Source organism: Chinchilla lanigera, unplaced genomic scaffold, assembly GCF_000276665.1.
Source record: "Chinchilla lanigera isolate Chin_1 unplaced genomic scaffold, ChiLan1.0 scaffold00106, whole genome shotgun sequence".
NCBI lineage: Eukaryota > Metazoa > Chordata > Mammalia > Rodentia > Chinchillidae > Chinchilla > Chinchilla lanigera.
Genome location: NW_004955507.1, coordinates 2,493,648 through 2,520,709, shown reverse-complemented (window position 1 = coordinate 2,520,709; position 27,062 = coordinate 2,493,648). Strand labels below are relative to the sequence as shown.

At 40.1% G+C, this 27,062-nt stretch overlaps 1 protein-coding gene across 2 annotated transcripts in view; it reads right to left on the bottom strand.

Annotated features, from left to right (window-relative positions):
• Dntt (DNA nucleotidylexotransferase) overlaps positions 1–26,636 on the bottom strand; it is a 57,253-nt gene extending 30,617 nt beyond the window's left edge. For both annotated transcript variants that reach the window (XM_005407574.1, XM_005407575.1), the window contains exons 1-3: positions 26,047–26,636; positions 1,759–1,933; positions 953–1,081 (exon numbers count right to left, since the gene is read on the bottom strand). In XM_005407574.1, the coding sequence (XP_005407631.1) occupies positions 953–1,081; positions 1,759–1,933; positions 26,047–26,249 (507 nt within the window). In that variant the 5' untranslated portion in view covers positions 26,250–26,636. The remainder of the gene's footprint in view (positions 1–952; positions 1,082–1,758; positions 1,934–26,046) is intronic.
• Positions 26,637–27,062: the final 426 nt, after the last annotated feature.

Sequence of the window (27,062 nt, the reverse complement as noted above, 5' to 3'; positions counted from 1 at the left end):
TGCATTATAAGGAAACTGAGCTCTCTGCTGTTGGATACTCAGGAATAATTTATCCCAAAAGTGATCTTTGCTCATCCTATGCCACTAGTCACACCTGACATGACCCTTCCCTCTTTACTGTCTGCCTCACTGATCTGTGGTTAGGGTTCTGCTACTATCACTAAGTATCCTCATCTCCTCCAATATGGCTTGCACTTAAATCAGGCTTGTTGAATGAATGGCTATGCTCTTGGGCCACACAGCCTCAGAGCCAGGGTTGTTTAAGCTGGGGCCTGTTTACATTGCTACCAGAGGAGTTGGCAGCTGCAGCTCTGGGACACCACGCTCAGTAGCCAGAGAGCTCCAGTTTCCTGATCTCCCTCACAGATGTGGGCCTGGAAGTCTAGAACTGAGAAGCTTTATGTCTGATAAACTATTGCATGCTTTATCTAGGTCACCATTGACCACTAGGCTAGATCATATCACTTATGGGTTTGTTAGGCTTGTCTGAAAAGCTGCAGGGCTGGGTAGGGCTTTCAAGCTCAGTTTTTGTTGCTCAGATGAGGAACTGAGGCTAAGAGAGAGGACTTGACCTGCCCGTGTTAGCTGATGTCAGACCAGGTCAGGCTAGAATGTTCATCTGTAGACTCTTCGTCTTTTGGCTTCCCAGCAAAGGCTGGTGATACATTATTGCTATTTCATGTGATTTGCTCTTACTATGTTTTGGAGTAATTACAATATTTGTCTTTTCAGAATATTTGCCTTCAATAAGTATTGTGTACATTTACAACTTTCAGTAATTAGGACCTTACAGAATACAACTCAATATATTTTGTTCATTTCCATGAAAGAAAGGGACCTTTTCTTGTCAGAAAGGGGAGAAACCTTTCCCAAATATCCAGAAAAATCATGGTTTAGATTTATAGATCTGTGCACCCTTCATTTACTCTGGGTGTTGAAGTAAAGCTGTTACCGTGAATATGCAGTTGCAGTTGTTTAAAGTGGTTCTCCTCTGACATGCATACTCAGAGATCTTCTGCACAGCAAGGGATGGGGTCTTCTGGGGACCTGGTTTGGGGCTAGCTGGATAGTCTCTTCTCACCTAGACAAAAGCATAAGCATTAATTTTAAAGAGCAATTATAATAACAATAGGTATACAGAGAGAAAATAATTAGACTGTTTGATGGCAGTTGTCTCTGGAAGAAGAATAAAATTATCAGAGACTCAAACTGCATGTTATATACACTTCTAATATTTGTGTTTGCTATCATTACTATGTATTATTTATGTAATCAGAAAAAAACATGACAAAGAACCAACAATAAATTACTTTTATTTTCTCTGACATTATGATGATCCAATCTCTCTTCCCAAAGATTCTAGCTCTAATTGTCAAGAATTTGGAACTGAGAACTTAATTTCTTTTTTTCCTGAATGAACATGGTAAATAAGAACCCTCTATGTTCTTGGTTGCTAGAACATCAAGACTTAAATATTTTGAAATGTTTATGTAGAAATATGTTCATAAAAATAGCTACCATCTATTCATTGCCTATAATACATCAGGCCCTGTAAACTCTTTATAAGTATGTAATTCTAATTTTCATTTGTCTTCTGAATTGGGTGCTAACATTATATGATATAGGAGGAAACTGAAGTTCAGCAAAGCTAAGTGACTTGCCCAAGGTCACACAGGAAATAAGCAGAGAATTTGGGGTTTTACCCAGGTCCACTGACTTCACAACTCATGTTCTTAACCATAAGTAAAGGGCACTCACAAGCAGCTGGTGCTTTCCTGTCATCTCCACTGGTTTCCCCGCTCCCATACACTCTATCAGCCAGGAGACGTCCAGAAGTTCTAATCGGGAGCTGGCTTGGATGTTTTGTACCTGCAGCCACTCCAGAACATCATTACCCGAGTTGTTCTCTGCCACTATATGGGTGACAGAATCACTGCAAAAGGCAACACAAGTTATTAGCTAAGGAGCTTTCAAAATCAGGAGCTGTCCTCTGTCCTACATGATCCAGAACATTTCATCTAATGGAGAAAATGCTCGCCAGAGCTCCTGATAAACCTGGAGAATTCAGGCCTCCATGTAAGGGAGTCCTCTCTATTTCAGTTAGTGAAGCAATAGTGGTCTATATCACATGTTGAATGAAAGAAAAATTAAGACAACATTAACAATTTTTATTAGACATTTTGTATTGTGGTGTCAATGGAAAACCCAAGTTTCAGAGAAGATGGAAGATGAAATTGTTCTTAAAGTAGAACCTAGCATTCCAAATATAGTTTTGGTGTACAATTTCACTTTTATTTTTGGAAGACTTTAATCCAGTGGCCTTCAAAGTTGCTTGACTGTGACTCACAGTTAGAAATATATATTATAATTATATCATAAGCAAAAGTTTAGTTAGAAATAGATGTACAGAGATGGGCATAAATATACTTATTTTAGTCTACTTGAGATGCTATAACAAAACACCTTAGTAGGGTAATTTATAAACAACAGAAAAATATTCCTCACAATGTTCAAGGCTGGAAAGTCCAAGATCAAGGTGCTGGCAGGTTCAGTGTCTGGTGAGGGCCTGTTCCTCATAAATGGCACCTGCTAACGTCTTCAGCTGGTGGAAGGGGAGGGCAGTTCTCTGGCGCATCTATGAGGGCATTAACCTCATTCATCTAATCATTTTCTAAAGATCTCACTCAATAACATTAACTTGAGGATTAGGTTTCATGAATTGAGTTTGGATGGAACACAAACATTCAGACCATAGCAAAATCCCACTAAATTGATTCCACAACCTATTAATAAGCTGGGACCAGCCTTTGTGAAATTCTAATTTATGTGTTTTGAAGTAGACTCCTGTGACGTAAGTCAGGCAGGGATCTTTTCCCTAACAACCACTGGGCACTTACCATGGTCAATCACTGCCCAAGTACTTTACTTATATCATCTCATCTCACATTCACATAACTCCTCAAGGAAGTGTGATACTATTCACACTTCAAGACTGAGAATGCTGAAGAACAGAGAAAGTAAATGATATCATAAGGGCACACAACTGGTAAATGATACTTTTTTTGATTGTCTCAGCTACATCATTTATGTTATATCTACTTTTCAACAAACCTTTATAGTTAGGATCATACATATCATTGGAGCCAATGATCTTTTAGACCCTTTCAGTTCAAATAGTCTATAAAATTGGGAGATGTAAAGGGCAAGCCAGACATCCAAGAGAAAAGTAGAATTATTTTTTCTTCCTTTTCCTACTTCTCTTCCTTGGTTTTCTTTCTTTCTTTCTTTCTTTCTTTCTTTCTTTCTTTCTTTCTTTCTTTCTTATTGACTCTTCAGCCTATTGTTCCTCACTATTGTATGTACAATTGTGGGCTCTTGTGGTGGTGGTGGGAGGAGGTTGGGTACCAAAGAATAAAAGGAAAATTTCTGGATATTAAATGGAACAGAGGATTACCAATATGAATTGTCAGCAGATATGAGGCATGGAGAAGATTTCAGAAAAGGAGAGCTTTGTGTGAGCTGGGAGAGGCAGATGGCTTTGTAGAAGAGCTAGGATTTGTATCTGATCTTGATAGAAGAGTAGGAATCAGGTACTTAGAAGGGAGAACTTTAGGTTCTCTTGGAAGAAAAGGTTCAGAAGCTGGAAGGTCAGGGAAAAGAATGGCCTGGAGTGGAGTGGAGAGATCATTTTGAGAATTAATTGTAGGTGTCAAGTTGATAGGGGAAATCATATTGTAAAAGTTTTAAAAGCCTCATTAAAGAGGTTAGCTCCTCTTTCTTGAGTTATGAAGCCAGAAAAGGCATTTGTGAGGACATCAGTAGCATTGTGGTGTTACTCTAAAGGACTAATCAAGTACAGAAAATAATTTTCAGGGGAGAGAGCAGGGATGGGATCACTTGGGAAACTACGTAGAAGAATGAAACAACAGACCATCTGTGAGATGATTTTAACTCAGTCTGATTCCTGCAGCATTAGAAAGGAAGGCAGAGGAGAAATATAACGGATACCTGGTGTTAATTCACCCATGGGAAGTAGAGAGTAGAATCCAATATTACTATTTGGTAGTAACAGGAATTTAGAAAGTTGCACTTCTTTGGAGGAAGGTATAGGAGTGGAGTTGAAGTTATTTTAGGCACACTGCATTAGAAGACAGCGAGAAATCCAAATGAAAATATCAGATTGACATTTGGGACATAAGAGATGAGGCTGGAGGTTGGCGCTGAGACCACCTGCATGGCAGGATGTGCCTCAGGAGGAAGCAGAAATAAGTTGTGGTTAAATCACATTTTACATAGGCTGAGGAAAGACAAGTGACTACTTTCCTATTCTAGGCCCATATAGTTCCTAAACTTGTTTATAATTTACTTCTTGAAAGATTTGTTTTTATGTCAAAACTTTAAGAAGACAACAAAAGGAGTAATAAGCATATACAGGCAGTGTTAGTCTATCTGCATTTCTGCCCTTTAGAGGGAAACATCTTAATTGTTATATTATTGTGATATCTATTATTATATATTATAATATTATAATAAGTATTAATATTTATTATTTTTATTATAAATGGGGTTTGTTTCAACTCAGAAAGAGAAGGTGCTGAGGAAGAGTTCTGGGGCTCTACTTCCAAATTCAGGCCACTCACTCTCCTCTCTCTCACCAGCGCTCACACTGCTCCCCTCCCGAGGTTTCCCAGGATAGTGGGGACTTGTCTACACTCCCACTAGTGGGTGAGAACTAGATACGCTTCTTAGTTTAGGTAAGAAAATTTGTAGGTGATATCATATGGAGGGAGGCCCTGATCTAAACTTCCAGTTCCTACTATTAAGCAACTAGTAAACAAAACAAAAAATGAGCAATAATAAGCAGGTATAAAAACAAACCAAAAAATCAAACAAGCCAGACCACTTAAGCCAGTGCTACTCCAAGTTCAGTATTGCTGGCCACTGTTTCCAAACAATGTAAGAACAGAAATCATCAAGTTAGAATTTAGAAACTTTGACTGCAATTTGGCATTGCCACAATAGTTTTATTGATTTTCTTTTTTAAAGCATTGGTCTGAAACAAATTTTTTGTAAACTAGTCCTTCATCACAAATAACAGGAAATACAAATTTAGAGGGTAATCTCTACTCTGGCCCCATCTATATTTCCCATCTTCTGTGTTGCCTGATTTGGGCTCATTTTCTCTACGTGGTCATGAGGATCTGGTGTACAATTTGCTTCCTTGATTGGGGTTGTTACTGCTCCCTTGAATACAACTTTATCTGATTGTGTACTTCTTCACTTTTAATCCTGAGTTCTCATTGAGAAATGTTACCAGGAGACTCATTCCCTCTAGTGTGATGATTTTTATTGCTGTATTACCACATGTCTATTTACTGGAACATAGGTTCTTTTCTGCTCTGAGCACTCTGATATTGAAAATATTAATAATATTGAAGTATTACTCTGCGTCAGATATTATGTCAGGCATATTTCATTGATTAGCTTATTCAGTTATCGATAAAACCATGAGTGACTGCTTCAGCAGCACATATACTAAAAAAATCAATAATAGCTTGGGACAGGCATTATCATCTCCATCTAAAAATGAGAAGAAAGCATTGGAGCTGTTAAAAATTTCACTGGTTATAGCTAATGGAGCAAGGATTTGATCTTAGGTGTTTTAATCTAAAGCCTGTGGGCCTGATCATCTGTGATCTGACCAATTGTGATTTTGTGCTTATTCTAGGGCACGGATGGAATTGCTCCTTTCCCTTCTTTTGGCATAAGGAATAATATCCTTATTATTATAAGGATATTGTTAATAATGCATGTTAATATATTATTAATATCATTATTGTAGTATTGTAATGGGAAAACTAATTTCCTCAAAAAGGCAGAATCACAAATGTAATAAAGCTTTCTATATGTCACTTTTAGACACACATTGCCCTTGTTGTTGCCATGTAGAATCTACATTTTGTGATTTAATGTCCAATGTGTGGACAATAAGACTGCTGGACATATAGAATTGTCCCAGAAAGTCCAAAAGACAATTGTCATAGCTACACACCAAGTCAGAGGACTAGCAGGAGGCTGCCAGGCTCTCTGGGCTCTTGAGTTTAAATTACCTAAATCATAGCCAAAGCCTACCACATACATTTCAATAAAACCCATTAGTGATTCTCATATAGTTGGTCTGTTCAACTATGTGAACAGACCAATGTTCCCAAAATGTAATGGCCCAAAAGGTGACACTTTTATTGTACTATATCTCACAGTTTTGTGGATCAGAAATTCAGGCAGGCATGGCTGGGTGATCCTTCTGTATGCTGCTGCTGAGGGTGCTGATGCTGCATGTGGTTTGAGTGCGTCCCTTCAAGGGTCCATGTGGTGGAACATTGGTCCTCAGTAGGACAATGTGGGAGGTAATAATAAGAGGTGAGACCTAGTGGGAGGTAATTAGAACAACGGCTCTCTCAAAGAATTAATATAGTTTACATGGAACCTGGTTAGGCTCCCAAGACTGAGTTATTATAAAAGAATGAGCCAGTTGGCTACTGTGGCACATGCCTGTAATCCAAGCTACTTGGGAGGCTGAGGTAGTAGGATCATAAGATTAAGACCAGCCTGGGCAACCTAGACAGACGTTGTCTAGCTAACTAACTACTGATTAACTAGTCTGGAGATGTAGCTCAAAGATAGAGTACATCTGGATTCAATCTCCATATCATGAAAACAAACAAGCAAACAAACAAGAACACCCTTGACCCCTCCTGCTCTCTTCCTTTCTGGCCCTCATATCTGTTCCTACCATTGTGATGCTGTCTGCCTTGATGTCTCACCAGAGCTGAGCAGAAGCTGGTACACCATGCTCTTGCACCTCCAGATCTGTGATGTTTCTTTACAAATAATGCAGCCTCAAGATATTTTGCTATAGCAATGGAAAACAGATGAAGACAATGACAATGAGTAGAATTCTAGGTTAAATTGCAACAATTATTTCAATGAAGCACCTTCATGCTTCTCTAAGAGGAGACTCAAACTTCTTACATTTGTGTTCTAGGAGGAACCTTATGACCTTTCATGACCTAGCCTCAGAAGTCACACAGGGTGACTTCCATTGTATTCCACTGTTTGAAACAGTCATCAGGTGGTCCTCAATCTGCTGACATCACCATACGAGGCTGAGTGCTGAGAGAAGCAGGTAGACCCCACCTACTTTCCAGGGACAGAGCAGGTGACCAGAGAGCCTGCCAACATTACAGTCTGTGTCTCCGCCCTCTGTGCACCCAGCACAGAGAGGGAATACTGGCTCAGAAAGCCCATAAACTGCTAACACTGGGGTTCATGTTTGAGCCCTCCTTGTGTGTGCCCTGCGCCACCTGAGGTCTTAGATCAGTTAGTCCACAAACTGCTGACAGTCTATCACCATGCACCAAACTGAAGTCAAAATAGATCACAGATCTCAATATTAAAACAGAAACACTAAATCTATGGAAGAGCAAGTAGGTAAAAATCTTGAAGACATAGCAATAGGCAGAAATTTCATGAACAAAAACCAAACTGCATGGGAAATACTTCAAAGAATAATAACTGGGGTCTCATCTTACTGAAAAGTTTTTGCACATCTAAATAAATCACCAGCAGAGTAAAAAGAAAACCCACGAATTGGGAAAAAAATTTTAGCTGACTCTCCCTTGGATAAAGGACTTCTATCTCTATCCAGAACATGTAAAGAATTAAAATACATCAGTCCCCCCAAATTCAAAGACCCAATACAAAAGTGGGCATCTGAGATGAATACACACTTCTCAGATAAAGAAATAAAAATGGCAAATAAATATATGAGAAAATGTTCAACATCATTAGTCATTTGAGAAATTCAAATTAAAACAACACTAAGATTTCATCTCACCCCCGTGAGAATACTATCATGAAGGAGTCAACCAATAGCAAATGCTGGAGAGGCTGTGGAGAAATGGGAACTCTTCTTCACTGCTGGTGGGAATGCAGACTGGTGAAACCACTGTGGAAATCAGTTTGGAGATTCCTCAACAAGCTAGGTCTAGAGGTTCCATTCAACCCAGCTATTCCCCTTCTGGGTATTTTCCCAGAAGAACTGAAAACATCATGTCATAGAGATATATGTGCACCCATGTTTATAGCAGCACAATTTGTAATAGCTAAATCATGGAAACAACCCAAATGTCCATCCACTGAGGAATGGTTAAAAAAAGTTGTAGTATTTTTATATAATAGAATATTACTCAGCTATAAAGAAATATAAACTAGAGGCTTTTATAGGTAAATGTTCACAACTAGAGACCATACTCATAAGTGAAATAAATCAGACCTGCATGTGTAAACAATGTATTGTCTCATAATGTAAGAACCTGAAAGAGTGAATAAAATTAGGAGGTATGATAGATATTGTGAAATGAAAGGAAACTGCTCAAAAGTAAAGATCAACTGGGATGAGGGAAAAGAGAAAAGAAAGAAGGGGAAATTATGTATATATGTATATACAGGATAGCTAACATAGTTGTACTACTGACTTCTATCACTTTATTGAAAAAAATAGTTAATGATTTTGTTTGTTTGTTTGTTTTTTTGTTTGTTTGGTTTTTTTTCCGGTACCAGGGATTGAACTCATGACCTTCCACTTGCTGGGCAGGCGCTGTGCCGCTGAGTTAAATCCCCAGCCCCTAGTTAATGATTAATTATTTGATCAATCTTACATGTCTATGTTTGTTTTCCTGAATAACCAGTTTGAAAAAACCCATATGTAATACAACAACCATTGTTAATTTCCTATCACCTTGTCTGAATTTCAGTATTGCTTGTATTGTTTTTGTGTTATTTTATAAATGTATGTATGTTTGTTAATATGTTTTTGTTCTTTTATTTTTTAAAATATTAAAAAAGAAACAGTCTCCAGCCCTCCCACATGCAAGGGAAGGAAAAATATTTCCTGCCTCTCTGTGGGAACAACCATATTTTAAAACCATCCCGCAGTCTAAGAACCACATTTTGAGAAACTCTGCTATGGAGAATTATCTTCTCTCTATTTGTCCCAGCCTAGATTTCATTCCCACACTGGCCCCTGGGCTCAATGATAGCAGTCTTTTTCAACAGAGACTCAGTTCTCTGTAGGCACATGAGATAAGTGCAAGGGGTACACAACTGAACATTCAAAAAGCCTATGCATTTATCTGTATTTATAAAGTATACATATCAGTCCGTAGTTTTTACAGTATTAGTTTTAAGTCAAAGCCAATTTTTATCTAGTGATTTAGTGTATGACAATTTAGGAGAAAGACATCAAGGGAAAGGAAAACAGAGAGATTGGAAAACAGTTACCAAAGTACCATTAAACAGGAGGAATCTGTTCTAATAGTCACATCTAGAATCACCAGAGGCAGGATGGGCATAACTGAGAACACAGTAGGGTGAGTACACTTCATGATAGCCCATTGGGCACTTCATGAAGAACTAGAAGAATCTTCAAGGTTTCAAACACAAAGAAATGACAAACGTATAAGAAGATGGAAATACTAATTACTCTTCGTAACTGAGAAGGTAAAATGGTTCTTTAAAAACTAGGATGTTTTTTTAAAAAGACAAACTATCCAAATTTCCTCATGATGACAGTATAAACTGCCACCTCGAAAGGCCAGATGCCAGGAGAACTCCCAATTTCCAGCCCTCTGGACAATGCTTAGCTGAATTTATGTGTATTTCCTGGCTTTGTTTTACACCCTCTATAAATTGGAGTGCTTCTGTGTGGTGGAGGGTAAGGGACAGACTAGCCTCCATCTCCAATTTGGCTAAATTGTAAATAAAATCATTTCTTTACTTCCATGAATTATTAAGGATACCACACAACTGGTTTTTAATGACATTAAACTTTTGGGGTTTTCATGGGATGGAATAATTTTAAAATAACTTTCTGCTGGTTATGAAATATTCATAGAAAATTGGAATGTTATATAGAAAAAAAGGATCTTCAGTGCCAGTCTTTTTAACATTATGGTTTTTTTGTACTTGATTGTGGATGGAAAATAAACCCAGAAACCTGAAATGTATAATCTGGATCTAGGTTTGGCTGAACGCAGGCAGTGACAATGATTGTTACACATTTATGTGGTATAGTATAATACATGTATTGAGCATTATCATGTGTCAATGAAGAAATACATTATGAATATAACTTTACATGAAAATTTAAAGGTTATTATAAGAATTGTGCATATAGCCCTCAGATGTCTAAAAGCTTGGGTTGTGGATAACTTATAAATCTTAGTTCTGAATTTTTTCTCATGCCAGTTCCTCAGCTCTTCCAGCCTTTCTTCCCCCAAGTGGTCCTGTCCCTCTCTATGTATTCAGAGGAACCCTCCATGAAAAGAAAGGCAGCCATCCTTCTTTGCCCCAGTCAGACTTCCCACCCTGCCAGCCTTCTGACTCCTTAGCCCTCCTATTTTTTCCATTGTTCTTACAACTGCTTTGTTTCCTGAGAAAGGTTATTCTGGACTCTTCCCATCTGATATAAGACTTATTTTACAAATAATGACTTTAGTCATTTATAGTTAAATTGATCTGTTTATGGTTTTAACATTCTCTTGCCAGTTTCCCTTAGCAACTGGTGTGTTTCAGAATTTTTGAAACTGAAAAAAATCAAGGTAGGTTTATCCCATATTATCATAAATATCACTAAGACAAGTTTCTATTTCCAGCCATGCTTCATACCCTAGAGGACCTTGCCTTAGTTGAGGGGGAGGCTACCTTAAATAAGGTTATGAACATTGTTATTTAAGTTCACAAAGTTTGAAATAGAAAGTAATTTGGACTGGAGCATGATTAAAGTTTACATTCCTTGTTCTAAAGTTTATTTTTCTTCTTCTTATTAGTATTTGGTACCAGAAATGGAACTCAGGATTTTGAGCTTGCCAGGGAGGCACTTGTGCTGCTGAGCTCTATCCCCAGCTGTTCTTAAGTTTATAAAAATCAAGTTTAAATTAGGTTGCTAATGAAAAATGTAATATTCATGTATTGTAGGAAAAATATTTTTAATTACAAAAATCATTCTTGGTAAGCATAGGTTCCTTGGGCTCATTTAAGCAAGTATTTCTTGAAGCCTACTGTGTGTAAGAAAATTGTCTCAGTTATGCAAATGAGGTCTACCTGGTAGAATCATAGAGTTGGGAGGATTAATTGGATGAGATGATCAGAAAGCTGACCCTAGGCAATGAAGCTTGCAGCACTGCAGGAAGCAAGTCCTCTCTTCTAGGGAATTCTAGGGCTCTTAGGTCCTGGGAGCAGACAGATGTAGGGGAAGACATGCAAGATTGGGAGAAGAGTAGAAAATGCATAAAGAAAAGTCAATGAAGTTGCGTTTGGATGTTGGACCTGGAAGGGCAGGGAGATGAACCACTTCAACATTTTTATTTTCTACAGAGGTAACCAATCTCTTTCATCTGGTGCTCTGTTTATTTTGCAAACATTTGCTTTAAGTATTTTGGTTTTAAACACCACAATTTGAGGTGATCAAATGTCAAATATCAACAAAGCTGGAGAATTTTTGAAGCAGTAAGGACAGATTTTATATTGCAGTTGAAAAGAAGGTCCAGTGTAAAGTGTTCTCAACCTTGTAGGAAGGAAAGGCAGAAAACATTTCATAGGATGGACTGTACTGGGAAAGACATGAGGACTAATGGGAGTTTTTCTGTGTGGGAGACCATATGGATCTTGTTAATTGGGAGTTTATCTAGATGATACTATTTTCCTGCTGAGATCTCCATAATGCATTTACAGAGGTACCATTGGAAGGGTACTATTGTCTTCAACAGAAGCAAGGAGAAACATCACCAACAAAAATTTCTGTTAGTACCCACCTTATAAAATATTTGTCATGTTCTGGAAATACAAAATAGTGGAAGACATGAGTCAGGCAACAAGGAATTTTTTAGTTGGCTCTCACCTGGAGGAGAAGAAAACTTCTGTTGTGTGAATTAAAGCAAGGTGCCCACTTAAGTTAGACCCTCGTCCTCCGACAGAAGCTGGAAGTTAGAGTTATCTCATTGAATATTTCTATTTTAAAGAACTGGAAGGTAGTTCTGAAGGTAATAGTGTACTAGTTAGAAAATTCACATCTCAAAGGGCAGAGAAAGAATTTATAATTGCAACTTTCACAGAAAGTCTCGAGGGGCATATTTGCCCCTTGTTGGGATTTGACTAGAACAAACAATAAATTCTTCTGGCAGCCATTATCTTTCTCAGCAGGCATTTTAAACAGGGTCAACCTAGAGACTGTTGGGAGCCACTGGAGCTGGGTATTGGTCAAGAAGTCAAGGTACCTCAGTGCTGAAAAAGGCATCCTGCTGGACAAGTACAGTCGTTAGTCGCTAGGCAACATTACCTCCCCTTGATACTAACTTTGCAAGTGTATAAAATAAACGCCCCTACTGTTGAAGTCAGTCCTCCTGCTCATCGGGCAAGAGGTAACTCTACCTGACCCCAGCTCTTATCTCTTGTCTTTATTTTTCTCATACCCACCACTGTTTCTCTCCAGGTTATGAGAGACCAAGAGGTACACTACATAGGGAGCCTGAACTGGACACCAGGTGAGAGAAAAAAAGTTGCCAGTGGGTACGCTTCCCAAGAGCATGCAACAGAGGGGGGAACTGCATTTGTGAAAGTTAGTATTCGGCACTGGAGTGCACAGTACTGGCACATCAGGTGTAAAGCGTGGGGATATAAGTTCTCTAGGGCTAGAAGATATACAGGCTTCTAAGAAGCCAAAAGGGAAAGGGACATTGAAGTGCAAGTAGAGGCTCAAGACTCCCAGGGGTATATGTCTGTGGAAGTGTTTGTTGCATGTTTGACTCCCATATTCAGTTTTCTAGATGTGGTTTGGAGGGGTTTTGTAACCATAAGGGATTTGGCTCAGAACGTTATGTTAACATCAAGTCCAGAGCCTAACGGGGACATGGAGGGTGGAGAAAGGGCTCGGCCAATAGAGCCTGAGCCCTCTAGCCTGGTCCAATTTAAGAAGGGAAGAGTGGTGGGGGACGAAAGGGACTTTTCCCCACCAGAGAGGTGTTTTCCTGTGATCTCTATCTCACAACACTCCATGGAATTGACTGAGCCACAGGCGGCTATTCTGGCCTTTTCGGCTCAGAGAAATTTTGCTGCATCACAGGTTGGAACTTCCGCCTCTCAGAGAGTAGAGCCATTTTCTCTGTCTCCCTTGCCATTAGCATTAAAAGAAGCCAGACGGGCAGGGGAGCCCATGGAGGGTTTTCAATGTATCTACCCTGTTACTGAAGTTCAAGTCCCTGAAAATCTGGGACAAATTATACGTTGTTATGAAGCTATACCTTTTAAAACTTTAAAAGGTTTAAAACAAGCAGTTGCTACTTACGGTCCTACTGCTTCCTTTACCTTGAGTTTATTGGAAACTCTAGGACAACAGATTATGTCTCCAAATGATTGGAAAGGAATAGCTAAAGCATGTTTAAGTCCAGGAGACTACCTGATGTGGAAAGGAAACTTCCTTGAGTATTGCACTGACCAGGCCTCTAGGAATGCTATTCACAACACAGCCATTACAAAAGATATGCTAATTGGAGAAGGTGCTTTTGCTACCACAAACAAGCAACTGACCTTTGAACTGCCAGCATATGAACGAACCAAGATGGCTGCCATGAGGGCTTGGAGGGAACTTCCTCTTTTTTTGTCCGTTCGTCTGTCCGTCCGTCCGTGTCTGTCCGTCGTCCCCCCCCTCCCCCCCGTTACTCACGACCTCCTGCTTGCCAGGCAGGTGCTGTGCCGCTGAGCTAAATCCCTAGCTCCTAGGGAACTTCCTTCTAAGGGAGAGGCAGCCCTCAATTTGGCTTCTGTTCATCAGGGTCCTGAGGAGGCTTTGCAAAATTTCAGCGCGCGCTTATTACAGGCTAGTGAGAGGATTATAAATAATTCAGAAGCCAGCAAACTAGTAGTTCAGCAGCTAGCCTTTGAAAATGCAAATGAATGGTGTAAAGAGGCTTTAAGAAGTGGCCCACAAAAGGCGGGCCACATTGCTGGAGATGGTTCGGCTTTATGCAGATATTGGCCCCTCATATGTACAGGGGGCTACTTTGGCAGCAGCTATTACTCAGGTTATTCATCCACAGCCTGGAGGAAAGGGTAAAAACGAGGCCATTTGTTTTCGCTGTGGAAATAAGGGGCACCTTATCCGGAATTGCTCTGCTACACCTATAAGGGCAGCACAGACATTATCTATAACTAAACCTTGCAGTCCTTGTACTGTCAGCGAGGGTATCACTGGAATAATCAGTGTCGATCTAGAACTGCTGGGAAAAGTCAGCCCTTTCTGGGAAATCCCCATCGGAGATTGCCTCAGCCTCATCAAATAATGGGGGCCTCCAAGATGGCTGCAGTGGGGCCGAGGTGCTGGGCGCATTCTGGTACCCGGCCTGCGCTCCCTCTTCTCTCTTCCGGTAGGCGCTGGACGCCAAGGGCTCCAATGGTTGGCAGCTCTGTGGTGGGGAACACCCACCTGCCTCCTCCTCCTCCTCCTCCTCCTCCGCTTGGCTCCTGTCGCACGTGAACCCAGGCTTTGGGCTGGGCCCCTGCAGGCCCAGCTGCCCTGATGTTGGGGTGCAAGCGAACCAGAGCTGTGACGCATCGGTACATTGCATGCTCCGGTGGCAGACGCCCCTGTGGAGGGCCGGGCACCCAGGAGTCGCAGCCGCCCCCGTGCCCTGCCCGCCTTCCTTTGCTGCGTGCTCTCCCGTGCGTTCCCACTGCCTCATTGGCTGTCTGGAGAAGGCCCCAGAGAGCCCCCAGGGCCCTGTGGCACCAGAGGAGAATGAGGGGGCAGCAAGGAACGCGTCCCCACCGCCAAGGGCAGGAGCGACAGGAGGCTTGAACTGCTAAGGCAGCCCCACAGCTCTGCTGCAGAAGCCAGGGCTGCCCCTGGCAGCAGGGAGGGCTAGGGATGACGGAGACACAACTGCCACTGTGCAGGAAAAATCACTGCCGCGTGCCGAGCCAAGCAAGAAGCACTTGCGCTTCCAGCAGAAATATGGCTATTGTCGCTGCAAGGACCGCAACATCCGCTGGAAGAGTGCGTTCATTTGGTGCATCCAGGGTACAAATAAGGTTTATTTTAAACAGTTCTGCAGAATGTGTCAAAAATCTTACAACCCTTACCGAGTAAAGGACGTCACCTGCCAAAGTTGTAAAAGAACTAAATGTTTCTGCCCAATAAGACTTCACTGCGTGGACCCCAAACACTCCCATCCTCAAGACCTGTGTGAGTTGCAGGAGCAGGCACCTGTCCTGTAGTGGCACCAGTGCTTGGAATCTGGGCAAAAATAGAGTATCCAGTGGCCAGAACAAAAGGGATGGCCAGCACGCACAGAGGCGGGGCACATCCCCTGTGGCTACAGAGGCAGTAACCACAGAGCTGCTTGGGGGTGCGCAGGCAGTGGAGCCCTTCCTGAAAATAAAGCAGGACGGTTGGGGCCCTGCCAGCAACTTGCTGGACCCCAAGGCCATAAAATGGAAGCTACAGCCAGTTACTGCCAGAGCCTGAAGTGTCAGCGCTGCCCTGCCCAACTCCGTGACTGGGGGCTGCTGCCTCGCAGGCAGCCATGCCCTGCTGTGTCCCTGCTCACAGCCACTCCCATTCCCCTGCCCACAGCGCCCTTCCCCCAGCTCACTGCTGCTCTGGTCCAGGTGCTGCAGGACACACTGGGGTGCCAGATAGAACGGGGAACAAAGAGGCCAAGGCTCAAGGCAGAGATGGAGGCCACCCAGGGAGTAGCTGGCAAAAGATTACAGGTAGGTGGGCCTGGAGAGGGCGGCAAGGATGGGGAGGAGGAGCTAGGGAGACACGCAGGAAACCTCGGTCAAGAAATAAAGGAGGAGACCGATGTGGAGGCTAACAAGTTGGTGTGGAAATGGGGCACAAGAAGCCTCAGACAGCCAGGGGACCTGCCCACGGTGGCTAGCCAGTGCGCAGGCCCCGGGGAGGAAGGCCAGGGCCGCGCTAGCTGGCGCTGCACCCTGTGGCACTGCACGTGGCAAGGGCGACAGCAGGGCCAGGAGGGTGATACTGGGGCTGACCAGAAGCTGGTCGGACCTGGCAGTGACAACGGCGAGCAGGGAGCAAGGCCTGAGCCCCTCATTACCTTTGAGGCAAGCATCTCCGAGCCAGAGGGGATGCTCACCCTCACCCCGCTGTGGGACTCAAAGGGCCTGTTTCCTGAGCTCTATGGCTTCCTGCAGGACTTCATGCCCCAGGTGCTGCGCCAGACAATAAAGCAATATGCTGCTGCTGAGTATTGACACCCGCCAAGGTGTGTCCAGGTGTGAGTGGTTTATTCTGATATAATGGCTGTAAGAGTAGCTATGTGGGAGAAGATTCCCTCCTGCATCAACCTGATCCTGCAGTTAGAGTCCATCTTATGGATAGATGCACATTTTATATCTTGAAATTTTTAGAGGTGATTAATTTAGCTAGCCAAACTAAGTTAAATGAGCTTTTTCAAGTACATCCCAACAGTCTTTGAGTGTCTACTCCTAGACATTACACTGATTCTTTTAAAGGGGATCCAAGTGCTTTGGGTCTTCTGACACCAATTGTGTTCAAAGATAAAATTGATTACTTAAAGGAAGAACATTTTTAGGGGCTCCTAGACACAAGTATAGATGGCCTCTGGGTGTGGCAGCTGCAAGCCTGTAAGGTGTGATTGGTATTTCCTGTCTTAGTGGAGGCGCTGAATTGCTGACCTGGAGGGAGGAAAAAGGCCATTCTCTCAGGAATAGTTTCACAAGGAATAATGCCTCACAGAAAATAGAGCGAATTTTAAAAGATAAAAAAGTCTTTTACATTTTTCCCTTAAGGTGATAAATTTAAAAAGCTGTTTCCATCCCCAAGATAAAAAGTTTGCCTTTAGTTTAAAACAAATCATATTTTCAAAGGTGTACAATAAGGGAGATAATTTTAAAAGATTATTTTTAAAAACCCCATAATTTCCGTAAATAAAATTTTTTCCCTTGTCTAAAAAATACATATATTTCAGTGACTTAGTCTTTTACGGTTATAGTAAGAAATTTTCTCTCATTTTAGATTATACAGTTACTAAAACTGTCTTGCTTTAATTACAGCTTTCTTCTTGACATCATATATAGGATGTGCTACTGATTTATAAGTCTTTGGTGGTCTCGTGATTCCTAGTGATGTTGATTACAGTCCAAAGTTAAATTGGTATAAAAAAGCTTTAATATTTTACAAATAGATATAAAAGTTTAAAATACAATCTAAAAGCAGTGCAGTTTAAACAAGTTACTTAATTTTGACATCCCATTCAAATAATGGCAGGTCAAATATTGGCCTCCAAAGAGTACAAGCTATGATAACTTTTTCATATTTGGGTCACCTGTTTCAACAATTTACCCAAACTGTTTAGATCGATGTAAAATGATTTTCAGACTGTTTGGTAATATTAATTGGCTCTACCCAGATTTTGGACTAACTTCTCAAGTGTTATTAATTGTCATTATTCTTCAGACAGGTTATTTCAAATTGTTTTTGTTTTCACAGATGGGTCATCTTAGGTTAAAGGAGGTTATATGATGGCTTCCTCTTCCAAAATATGGGATACAGGTTTCTCACTTTATCACCAACTTCAAATTACAAAAAGAAAAGGGGGAGTCAATCCCTTCCACTTTACTTGTTGATATATACTAATTAAATTTTTAATTTAAATTTAAATTTAAATTTTTAAAATTTTACAAACGATGGAAGTACAACAGCAGAAAGACAATTCCATCAGGTAAAAGAAAAATGGTTAAGAAGAGTCTTTTGGAGATATCTCCACACTGGACAATGGAAGGGACCCAGTCCACTATTTACCTCGGGTAGAGGGTATGCTTGTGATTTTCCAGAGAATGCTGAGCAACCTATTTGGGTACCAGAGCATGCTGTTGAGCTATAGCGTGAACTCAGATCTGGAAAGGAACTTGGTTCTAATTTTGCTAATGTACAGTCCTGTGACAGTGACACCTCAGAGACTGCTCTACAGCACATAGACAAGATGAGGCTAAATCCAACCTGGGGCCAACCAAAGAAATTGACCCAAAGGCCCAGGAACAGTAATCAAAATGGGAATTAAAGATTTAAATAAATAGAGTATATAGAGATAATTGAGCTGAAAATTATCAGTATTCTTAAGACACAATAAAATACAAAGAATATATGTATATATTCATTATAGATTAAGGATTGTGTTTTATCCAAATTTTTCTGACAAGAGATCTCTGCTAACTGACAACAAAATCTGACTAGTCTATTTAAGTTATAAATTTCTAGAATTATAATAGAGTTACTATAATTCAATTTGGTCAAAAATATATTTGAGTGCACTCTGATTCTGTATAGCTGTTTGTTTGTTCTGTGTTCTTGTTTGCATGTTTGTCTGTCATTCTGTGAAAGGTGTTTTTCCCCTTTATTTTGAGCTCAATTTTTCTTTTATCATTTGTTCATAATACAGTTAGGTTATAGATTTAAAAGTGTGCTTTCACCTAAGTTACCAGCTGGTTTAAATGATATCAAAATTAAGATATTTAACTACAGTCCTTAGGAGGAGAAATTATTGGGTAGGACTCAGATTGGTGAATAGAGGAGTGCCCAACCTTCATTCATTAATAAGGAGAACCCAAAGTTCTCCATAGCCTCTTGGGAGACATCCCAATAATTGGGTCATTTGGTCAAAAGAAAGTTTTTCAGTAAAAATTACAATAAGGTTTTCTCATAAAAGATGCTCTTGGTACAAAAACTAAATTTTAACAAAGGTTTTCACATGTGCATGGTAGTTTATTAGTGTTAATCTCATGGTATATTAAATGTGTTCATGATTCCGGATCTATAGGTCTTCCAAAATGCAAAACAAAGATTATTTAGTGTGGTAAGACTTTCCTTCAGATTCAGACCTCTGCCTTTAACAAAAACTTGTGATGTATAAACCACTAAAGGACAACAAATTAAATAAAAGCTTCACTGGATAGAGATGATTGGTTAAAAAAGGTCATGTTATGTCAATATGAAAATTTAAGTATGTTACAAAATGTCATGATTGTCATGTAGCAATGTTATGTATGGTTTTGACTTCTAAATTTCTGGATAAAAATATGTAATTGTTGTCTGTTAACATTCTATTAGGATTTAAACATTAGGATATCTATGGTTGTTAAAAAATAATGGTTCCATTTGTATGTCTTAGTGTGTTTGCTGTTCAGATCAGATGGTAGTATTAAGCTTATTGCCTCCATTACAATGTTATGTCATTAATCTTCTCTGCTGGATGTTTAACAGCAGAGGTTTGGAGACCAAGAATTAGAGAGATAAATTGGGCTAAGAGGACAGCGAATATTTTGGCCATGCCTTGCCAGGTCAGAGAAGACTGAGGACAGGAGAACCTGTGCTGTGACATCCTATAACTCGGTTGAGTCCCTGATTTTCTGGTCAAGGAGATTATGGGACCACAGAGGATGGTGATTCTCTGATATGTAGTGTGCCCCAGGAGAGAAAAAAAAACTCTCAAGCTTTCACAGAAAGCAACTTGGTCAAGCAATGGCTGTGACTCATCCAGATGGCTGACACTGACAGAAGATCAAGAGATGCTGTACTTTGTTCCAAGAAGATTTCTGAGGAGACTTAACTGACCCTGATAGATAGCAGAAGGTTAAATTTTTATTTATACAAGTCTCACTTTAACTTGGTCTTAGACATCCAGCAGAAAAATGTAACCACAAGATGTAAAGAAACGATGCCACAGTAATAGGTTAGCTACAAAAAGGTTCAAGTCACCAACAATCTCTGGCAACTGCCAGCTAGACTGATAACTGACCACTGTTATGGACTTGGGACTATATTCTTCAAGCACAGCTTTTCCAGCTTCAACTGAGCCCCCATCACTTCTGCAACTAAACAGAAAAGGGAGATATGCTGGGAGCCACTGGTGCTGGTTATTGGTCAAGCAGCCAGGCCACCTCAGTATTGAAAAAGGCATCCTGCCAAACAATTACAGTCATTAGTCGCTAGGCAACATTACCCCCCCATGATACTAACTTTGCAAGTGTATAAAATAAATGCCCCTACTGTTGATGTCAGTTCTCCTGTTCATCAGACAAGAGGTAACTCCACCTGACCCCAGCTCTTGTCTCTTGTCTTTATTTTTCTCACACCCACCGCCGTTTCTCTCCAGGGTGCAACGAGAGACCAACGAGGTACACTACAAGAGACATGGCCTTAAACTGTTGGAAGTAGTGCTTGAAATTGATGAAAGACAGAGTCTCTGCCAACATGCAGATGCAAAAAACCATGAGTTTTATTACCAAGGGATTCCCAGGGCCTTCAGACACAATAGTTTGTAACAATAATTAGTGAGGTAGAAGTCACATTTCAAATGTCACTTGTGAAAGGATGGAATGTACAAGTAGCTAGCTTAGATAAATTAAACCAAAATAATACAAAGAAGCTGAAAGAATTAGATAAGAAATGCTAGTTTCTCTCTGTCTCTGTCACTCTCTCTTCTACTCAGCTTTTTCCTTTTATTCTTTGTTTTTAAAAGAAAGACTAGTACATACTTGGAATGTATGGTTTGCTCTTTTTCTAGGTGAGGTGACAATAAAAGTACATTTCTGACTATCTGGGCTGATCGCAAACTCCTTCCTTGTAGGACTTATGTCTTCAACTAGTTGCATTTCTAGAGCCTGACAAGTATTAGACACAGTGGATCCAAGGAAAGCTCTTTTATTAATGATGTTGTGAGGCGGCATCTGGCTTTCATCGAGGACAATGCCTTCCACTGTAGTTAAATTATGGAGGTCTTGGTGAGAGGACAGTATCATCCAGTGGGTTTCTAGCTGCTTGAACAATAGAACTTAGCAAGTGTGAAACTGATGGGTGGATGTTAATGTGGAGGTCAGCCTTTTGGCTACAAGTCTTTCTGCCTCAACACCTGAATTTGGATCAAGATACAAAGGGGAATTTAGCTAATGTGTTCACAGAAGAGGACTGATGATGGTAAAAAGTCAATGTGTTGGAACCCAAGATGAAACAAGAAAGTGGCAAGTGGTAGATTCTGATCCTTCTCTAGCCTTCCCTAAGTGAGTCAATGATTGTGACATTGCTTTAATATTTAGGATACTGGTTGTGAAGTAAAATTCAGAATCTTTTTTCATTAGTTGCAAAAGTTCCTCAAGAGTCTTGACACCTCTCTTGATTTATGTTTTAAGGACCAGCTTCCCAAAATGGCTATCCACATGCAGAAGATTGAGTCTAGACCCATATATCTCACCATGTACTAAACTAAAATTAAAATGCATCAAAGATTTGAAATTAAAATAGAACCATTTAATCTGCTGGAAGATAAAGTAGGTAAAATTCTTGAAGACATAGGCATAGGCAAGGACTTCCTGAAGAAAATGCAATGCACAAGAAATATTACCGAGCATCAATAAATGGGATCATATCAAATTAAAAAGCTTCTGCATAGCAAAGGAAACAACCAACAGAGAAAAGATCCAACCTATAGAATGAGAAATAATTTCTGCCAGTTATTTCTCAGACAAAGGACTAATTAGAATCTATAAACACTCAAAAAATTTACCAATCCCCACCATTTATGGTTGTACTTAGATGTCTCCTAAAGGTGGCTGGATTAGGGTGTACGATGCTGGGATTAAGGGTGCTCCATCCTGTGTGGGTGGCATCACCCAAAAGATGGGTAGCCTGGATGGAATATAAATAGAAAGAAGCTGCTTTGCTGCTTTGCTGCCTTCTGCTTGCCTTGCTTTGCCAGGGACCGTTTCCTCCTCTGTGATTCTCCTTTGCCATACCACCCCGCATTGGAGGCAGCTGAAGATTGACTTTTAAATTTTTATTGACCTCTTTTATTGACCTCTATAAAATGAGCTAAATAAACCTTCCCTCTTTTAACTTTGGATTTTGTATTGTGTCTCTGCAATGAGAAAAGTAGCCAACCACCCCCCAAAATAAAAGACCCAGTCAAAATATAGGCAACTGAAATAAATAGATACTTCTCAAAAGAAGTACAAATGGGCAATAAACACATGAAAAAATGTTTAACATCACTGGACTTTAAAGAAATGCAAATTTAAATAGCACTAAGCTTCCATCTTCCCTCAGAAAGAATGGCTATCATCAAGAACTCAAATAAGAAACACTGGTGAGGCTGTGTGGGAAAAAGGATCCTTCTACATTGTCAGTGGAAATGTAAACTAATACAACCTCTAGGGAAATCAGTATGGAGAGTCATCAAAAAACTGAAACTAAAAATTCCATTAGATCCATCTATTCCCCATCTGTGTATCAACCCAAAAGACTAAATATGCATGTATCATATTATAGTGGTGCATACATACCCATGTTTATTGCAGCATAATTCATATTAGCTAAGTCTTGGAAGCAGCCGATATGTCCATTAACAGGTGAATGGGCAAAGAAAATGTGATATTTGCATACAGTGGAGTACTATGCAGCTATAAAGAAAATGACGAGTCATTTGTGGAAAAATGGATGGACCTTGAGAACATAATAAGTGAAATAAATTACACACACAATCTTAAATGTCACACAGTTTCTCTTATATGAGAAACCTAAAGTATAAATAAAGAGCAAAAGAAAATATAGATAATAGGAAGTACAGAGATAGATCTTTTCAAATGAGAAAGGGACCAAAAGATAGAAAGAGGGAGGAGGGACGGGAGGGAACAGGAATGGAAAAGAACAGACGTGTTCTGTCCTTGTGCCGACTCCACACAAGGAATGTAATTATTATGTAATGCAAACATATACTAATTATAAATAAAAAATGAAAAAAGAAAAGAAAAAAAGAACAGTTTTCTTATAGGCCATGAAATAGCATGTATTTTGCAATAGAACATAATTATTAAGGAAGAGGGAATAAAATAGCTCCAGTCTATTCAATGAATTGAGGTATACCATTTTTGACATGTGTGCTCAGGTTTAGGTAAAGCAGGAATCAGATTTTTGTCAAATCTTCCTATGAGTGTACTAAAAAGGATGCAAACTGCTGCCTGTCTTAGAGCCTATCCATTTCTTTTTCACAGCTGACATATGAATTTTATACACCGAGCTATATAGCCTTCACTGTTGAGAAGTGTCCTTTCTTTTAAATACTAGTTTCTTTGTTATTTTAAAAGTATGTGTTTATTGTAATAAAAATTGGAAAACACAAAAAACAGAAACAGTCATAATCTTACCTCACTACTTCGGACTCACTCCAAAAAACTACTTGCAACATTACACTAGGTTGGTTTCCTTCCTGTCTTTGTTCTATTTGCTTCTAACCTCTGACCTAGTTTATATTGTGGAGAAAGAACCTTTTTTTCACAGTTTTGCTATATGTGTCAACGGATTCCGGTAATTAAGAAAATAATCACACTTTACAATTGTATTACTGCTTAAAATTATGAAAGTGCATTGACATCTACCATTTCACTTGGCCATGATGTCTGATAGTCCCATTATCAGGAAACTAAGGACAGGTATAAAAGAGGGGACACTGCCCCAAACCCCATGGCTGGGAATGATTAGAGCCAGGATTTGAAGTCTCTAGATTTCTTTATACTGATTTCTAGGTTTCTTTCTCTAGGTTTCCTCCTACAATAATTTTTATTTTCCTTTACAATTTAAGTGTGTATATTTATGTACGGATATTCTGTTTGAGACCTTAGACTTCTCCTTCCTGTGGTTTTGTTTTGCTCCAGAGAGCACATGTGTGTTTAATGTGTTTTCTGAGCTACCAGCCTGGGAACTTGGCCCTTATCACAGGCATAGCAGCAGTTTGCTCCCCAGGGCCCATTTCCTCTGTAGCCTGAACAGCTGGGCTTGGTCCCTGGCAGCAGCTTCTGGGGCATGGAGATGTCTCTTTGGCTGTCCTGTGAACAGAAGAAATTTGCCTGTTATAATCTCACTAAGCACCTGCCCTAGTACCTGCCTAGCTACCGTGTGTGGATTCATTGCTGCGTCTGTGACTAAGCTAGTGGGGATTGCTGGAAGTTGTGGACGTTCATCAAAAAGCTTTCCCTGTAAGTGGTGTCCTGACTGGCTCTCACCTTCCTGCTTCACCCTTGCCGATTTTTCTTTCTTCCTTTCTTCCTTCCTTCCATTCTTTCTTTCTTTCTTTCTTTCTTTCTTTCTTTCTTTCTTTCTTTCTTTCTTTCTTCCTTCCTTCCTTTCTTTCTTTCTTTCTTTCTTTCTTTCTTTCTTTCTTTCTTTTCTTTTCTTTTCTTTTCTTTTCTTTTTTCTTTTCTTTTCTTTCTTTCCTTCTTTCCTTCTTTCTTTCTTTCTTTCTTTCTTTCTTTCTTTCTTTCTTTCTTTCTTTCTTTCTTTCTTTCCTTCTTTTTTCTTTGTCTTTTTCTGAGACAGGGTCTTCTATGCAGTTCAGGCTGGCCTTGAGCTCACTTTGCAGCCCAGGCTGGTCTCAAATTTGCAACTATCCTCCTGCCTCAGCCTCCCAAGTGACAGGCATGCACCACCACACCCGGCAATTTCTTTTTTTCTTTTCTTTTTTGTTTTTAACTATAAAAAACAGTTCAATATATGCTAAGGCTTTTAATTCCTGTTTTTAAGTTTCTTTTTTTTGAGATTTCTGGCTTTTGGCCTCTTTACGTAGGTACTCTTTACCTGTCCCAACTCTTAACACTCTATGTAAATCTGTATAATGAGGCAGAATTAACAATGAGATAAATGTAAGATTTTGTGGAGAGACTATTAGGAATGAGTTTGAAGGGGACTGTGGGGGCTTAACAAGGGGGAAAAAGGGACAGAAAAGGGAAAAGGAGACCATGTAGAGGGAAATAAAATGGAGAGAGAACATGAGAAATTCGAGTTCCTGAATGGACCAGTAAGCAAAAGAAAAAATAAGTCATTGTCCTATGAGTTATAGTGCTGCAAGATTTAACATATCTAATTATTTTGAAACGTCTTTCCAAAATTTTGAAGCTGACATTTAATCAGCAAGAGCTTCTTGACAATTTTATGTTTTAAATATCAAAGATTTTAAAAATAATAGAAATGTCTTTTCACATAGAATTCTTATAATTTTTCCTGAAAAAAATATTGTAGTCAATCTATTCTTTGCACAGTTACAGCCAGGAAACTGCATGGGTCTGACTGTGTCCCCATTGCATGGCCCCATCCATTCTATCTGGAACCTTCATGTGTGTAAAGGTTCTTGTACCGCTTGTTTCTGGATTAATTTTTTTTATCTAGCTGAGACCCGTGAAGAGCTTATATAACCGATAGAAAAATCGTGAGGACAACTGGTGTAAAAGGTGAGCACATCAGTGAGTAAACCAGTTTAGATGGTCCACATGACTGCTTCAACTAGCTGAGTACCTTCTTACCTGGGCTCTGATCACAGCACACTAGTCCTGTGTCTCTTACCCTTGGAGAACTTTCAGTCAGCACCCCTCACTGAGCCCCATTTGGACTGCTCTTCAATAAAGCATAATCAAGGCCACATCTTGGTGCCTGAGGTAAGGCAGCTAGTCATGCGACCCAGCCCATCAGACACTGGCTACCTTAGCACAGCCAGATGTTTAGGGAAGAGCCAAGCAGCAAACCCATCCTTCTGCCTGAAGTAGCTGACATCTTTTGATTGAGTTCAGTGGTATTTTGTTCAATTTGGTCAAGAATGAAATCGAGTGGTTCAGCATGAAATTTTCCCACTAGTTTTCTGTTTAGCACTCTTAAATAACTCATTTCATAATACTAAAAGGCAAAAATAGTTTACCTTGTCTTCTACTACCACCTAGTTTTAATGTAAATACTTTCAGTGTCCACTCATCTTATTTCCCTGAACTAATTGAGTCAAATTTACTCTTTGATTTCAGAGCTCTGCTCTCTCAGTGGGAGCATCAGCTTTTCCATACAGGTTCCCTGGGTGCCAAAGAAGCTGATCACAAAGCCTCTGTAGGTTATAGGGTGAAGCAGTGTTATCCTACCTGAGCTCGTTTTCAACCCTGAAACCTTTTCTGCGGGCCAGCTCCATGAGGAACGCTCTGCGAGTGGTTCCCATTTTCTTCTCCAAAATGAAGAGGACCAAATCTCCAAATCGGACATCATGAGGACTTGAGACCATCAAGGTGCCCGTCTGTCTGGGTCTCTTCTTTCGAGGGCCGGAGTGGGCTGCTTGCAGCGGGTCCATGGGAAAAGACTGCTCTGGCTCTGGCTATGCCATCAAGTGATGTCTCCAGGAGTGAGGGGGAGCCTGCCACCCTCCTGCATAAGGACTCTGATGTCATCTTACTGGCAGACTCTGAAGCCAGGGCACGGCTTCAGGGGAACTGCCCCAGTAACAGCTTCCTGCTAAAGGAATCACTGTCTCTGTTCAGTTCCTATATCCAATGTGGGAGCTGAATGAAAATAGTAAATTAACTTTTGTTTTCGTGCGCATAATCTCATCAGCTCCTCAGAATAACCCTAAGAGGAAGGTAGGGAAGCATCATTGTTTGCATATTGCTTATAATTCTGAAATTGTTGAGGCCCTTCTTTATTTATTGATCCTTTTTGAACATCTGGCTCACTTGCATTCTCATCCTCTCAGAGATAATCCTGTCTGTCACTTGCATGGATTTGGCATGTTGCCTGTGGTTGCTTTGATTTTACGTAAATGGCATTACTCCATTTCTCATTCTACTAGTCACTGTTTTTTTTCACCCTGAACTATGTGTTTGAGATTGTTGTTCTACCCTGCTGCTTCTAATTGCTCCCTGGTGATGGGCATTGACTATGCATTCTTCTGTGGGTGCATTTTATGAATAAAAAAAAAAAATCAAGACTCAGACCATTACTTAAGATCACAGAATAAGGAGCTAAACAAAACCTTAAATTCAATTCTTTTGACTTCAAATGCAATATATATATATTTTTCCAGTGAGCTAATTTTTTCCAGAGAGTAGTATGTGATATAACTCTAAAATAAATCTTTTTGGGCTGGGTAAATAAAGATCTCATACTA